Source organism: Myotis brandtii, unplaced genomic scaffold (assembly GCF_000412655.1).
Source record: "Myotis brandtii unplaced genomic scaffold, ASM41265v1 scaffold209, whole genome shotgun sequence".
Taxonomy (NCBI): domain Eukaryota; kingdom Metazoa; phylum Chordata; class Mammalia; order Chiroptera; family Vespertilionidae; genus Myotis; species Myotis brandtii.
Window position 1 is genome coordinate 1,825,559 of NW_005357806.1, and position 3,851 is coordinate 1,829,409.

The 3,851-nt window shown below is 45.8% G+C and overlaps 1 protein-coding gene across 1 annotated transcript in view; it reads right to left on the reverse strand.

Moving 5' to 3' along the window:
* The window catches only part of PKP2 (plakophilin 2), a 73,210-nt gene that overhangs the window by 64,465 nt on the left and 4,894 nt on the right, over window positions 1-3,851 (reverse strand). The window contains exons 2-4 of the mRNA XM_014539241.1: window positions 727-839; window positions 205-366; window positions 4-52 (exon numbers count right to left, since the gene is read on the reverse strand). Coding sequence (XP_014394727.1) covers window positions 4-52; window positions 205-366; window positions 727-839 — 324 coding nt within the window. The remainder of the gene's footprint in view (window positions 1-3; window positions 53-204; window positions 367-726; window positions 840-3,851) is intronic.

A 3,851-nucleotide genomic window follows, 5' to 3' on the forward strand; every position in this document is an offset into this window, starting at 1 on the left:
GGCTGTCGCGGTGCCGCAGCGTGTGCGCCGCCTGGCTCCGCTGGCCGTACTGGTACTCGCTGTGCGAGTAACGGACCCGCTCGGGGCTGCTGTCGGGGGAGATCTCCAGTCTCCGCAGAGGCTGCCTCAGGGACCTGTCTTCCACGGACTTCTGTGAGCTGTACTGCGCGGTGCCTCTCCCCCAGGGCTCCGCTGGCCGTACTGGTACTCGCTGTGCGAGTAACGGACCCGCTCGGGGCTGCTGTCGGGGGAGATCTCCAGTCTCCGCAGAGGCTGCCTCAGGGACCTGTCTTCCACGGACTTCTGTGAGCTGTACTGCGCGGTGCCTCTCCCCCAGCGACCTTCATACGCCGTGGTTATGCCTGACTGCACGAGGGAGAGAGAAAGGTGAAATGAGGCCTCAGTCAGTCTCCATCTCTGTTGCAGACTCACTATCCCGGGACTCTTACACAAGGGGTCCCTTTCTCTGAATCACCTGGAGAAGCTGGGCCCTTTCTGGGTAAAATCTGTTTCTAAACAAGACGTGGTTAACCTGGTTTGACGCGTTATTTGCACCAGGATTTGAGGCTGTTTCAATGTCCAGTTTTCTACAGTGTCCACACAAAATCAATCTTCCCATAATTCATTTAGAAAGTAGCAGTATTTCGGAGAGGCAACATTAAAAACTAATCTGTGGGAGATGGAAAATGTTTCTGATAACTAGTGTTGCGTTCTTTGGCATCCTACCTTTCGCCTGTCATAGGTTTTAGGAGCCGGGGAATGCCCGCCAGCAAAGTCATTTTCCACCAAGTGCAGGTTGTAGACATACTCAGGAACACTGCTGGCTCGGTGAAGATTTCCTGCAATCAAGCACGTACATTAAAATAATGTAGTAGTTAAACACTGTATAACAGTAGCATATTTTAAGAGTGAGTATTAAGGCCAAAAACAAGTATTAGATTTATATTAGTGTTTTTACATGCTGGTGTAACATTATCCTTGGATGTAGCAAAGGATGAAAGGTTGTTATCACAGCATTATCTACAAGCTTTTCAAAATAAAAGTTGAATTAAAAGAAAAATATATAATTAAATATTTTAAAGGAAAGCAAAGAAAAGGGAGAGGAAATTTTCACAAATATAAAAGAAGTGACTATTTGTTACAATGCTGAGAAATCTGGGGATCACTTATTGGCTTAGGTGGGTCTATACTATAAAAATTCAGCTTCTTGGCCTGGCTGGTGTGGCTCAGTGGTTGAGCCTGGGCCTATGAACCAGGAGGTCACAGTTCCATTCCCAGTCAGGGCACATGCCCAAGTTGTGTACTTGATCCCCAGTAGGGGGTGTGCAGGAGGCAGCTGATCAATGATTCTCATCATTGATGTTTCTCTCTTTCCCTCTCCCTTCCTCTCTGAAATCAATAAAAATATACTTCAAAAAATAAAAAATAAAGTTCAGCTTCTTAAGTCAGAGAACTCTATTCCCAGGGCAGGACCCCAGAAGCTGCCTGAGAAGGCAGTAGGTGTAGGCAATAAATATAAGGGTGACTCAACAATACTAGATAAGATAGCTTGTATAAACAACAAGGTGGCTCAGTGTGGTCAAAGTAAACAAGGACCTGCTTCAAAAGACCAAGCCTGGGGGGAGGGGGAGGGAGGGGCGGGGAGGTATTTGGCCGTCTGAGAGCGAGACAGGAGAGGAAATCAGCCTCTGCCCTACAAATGAGTACATTTTTAGAATGAGCTGGGTTGGCTCATTCTTAGTTTGGTGATCTAACAGCCAGCCCACTCTGCTGTGAACACAGCCTTTCCTGCTCAGTCCTGGGGGCCCACAGGGACTCTCAGCTGATGTGTCTCTTAAAGCACTCCTCTGAGGAGCGGGTGGTGGAAGACTGTTGTCACCGTCTTCTACAACTTGACCCTTCTCCCATCTTGTTATTTGCTCCTTTATAATCTCCCACTGCCTTCTCTCTCTCCCTCTCTCTCTCTCTCTCTCTCTCTCTCTCACACACACACACACACACACACACACACACACACACACACAAGCTGGTCAAAATAATCAAAGATCTCTAAGACCTAGGAAATTTCTGATTCCCTAATTTTAGCCTAGATTTTTCTTTCCAATACAATTGGAACACACCAACATATTTTCTCAATACATTGTTATAAAGTCAATGTTTCAAAGATAGATTCACAAGTTATTTTGAGGGAGGAGGGAATGGAGATTGTTGTGTGAGAGCACTAAGAAGAATGAATCCATCCCAAAACATGCGTGTACATGTGTCTTATTTCCTGGAGCTAAACAATCTGGCTTGGTAAACAAGTTTTAGGCCTGGAGGGGTCCTTGGGGAGGCAGTGCAGGTTTGTAAATGTCACTCTAAAGACTAGAGAAGTTGAGGTAAGCCAGGCCTGATTTCTAGGGGGCTGATTTCTCCACAAGGGATGGTAAAAGGTCAAGTAGCCCCTTAACTTTTAACCTCAATGACAGAAAATGCCTAAAATTGGGACAATGAATGGGGGAAAGGAATTTTCTCTAAGACCCCAGAGCAAAGGTTGTGAGTGGCCTTAGGCTGAGCTCTCAATGCCTACCTCCGGCTCCTGCTCAGGCTGCCCGAAGTCCCTAACTCTGCCCCCACTCAACATTCCCTCTGTCCTCCACTCCCACCCCAAATCCATCCCAGACTTTCAGGGAGGCAGGGCTGCAAGGGTCCTGCTGGTATGGGAAAGGAGGCTAAGTGAGCAGGTCCAGGGAATATGCTGGCTCTAATTCTGAAAGGCCTGGGAACCAGGGAGTCCGCAGCAGTGGGGTGTGGTGAGGGGGTGAGCAGGGGCAGGGGAGTGCTTAAACTCTGCCCCCCCTCCAATAAAACAGAAGCCTTTTCTACAGAGGTTATGGTGAGAAAATTATTGGTCAGTTGATATATAAGAAACTAAATTTATTACTTTAATAAAAAGTAGTTTAGTTTACTGGGTGGGAATGCTGACTGGTGCAGCCACTGTGGAGAACAGTATGGAGATTTCTCAAAAAACTAAAAATGGAACTCCCATTTGACCCAGTGGTCCCACTTCTAGGAATATATCCCAAGAAACCAGAAACACCAATCAGAAAGGATATATGCACCCCTATGTTCATAGTGGCACATTAGCTCATTAGTTCATAGCTAAGATTTGGAAACAGCCTAAGTGCCCATCAGTAGGTGAGTGGATTAAAAAACTGGCACATCTACACAATGGAATACTACACTGCTGTAAAAAAGAAGGAATTCTTACCATTTGCAACGGCATGGATGGAACTGGAGAGCATTATGCTAAGCGAAATAAGCCAGTCAGAGAAAGATAAATACCACATGATCTCACTCACTTATGGAACATAATGAACAACACAAACTGATGAACAAAAACAGATTCAGAGACAGAGAAGCATCAATCAGACCGTCAAACCTCAGAGGGAAGGTATCGGAGGGTGGGGTAAGGGGGAGAGATCAACCAAAGGACTTGTATGCATGCATATAAGTCTAATCAATGGACACAGACACCAGGGTGGTGAGGGCATGAGTGGGGGAGGGGGGGATGGGGCAATGGGGCGATAAGGACACATATGTAATACCTTAATCAATAAAGAAAAAAAAGTAGTTCAAGGTTATCCATGTTCAGAATTTTAGACTGTATGAAAACTAAGTATATGAAAGGCAGGGACAATCCAGAATGGGAAAATCCTAATGGCAAATATGGATGGCTGCCAGAACGATTAATTCCTGTTACTCTATACTAAAATGGCAGATGATGAAAGGAATTTAGGAATTCAACATTTCTTCAATGGGTCCCTCTAGCCTGGCGTCCCTGCAGTGTCCAGGAACAAGTAGATATTCAT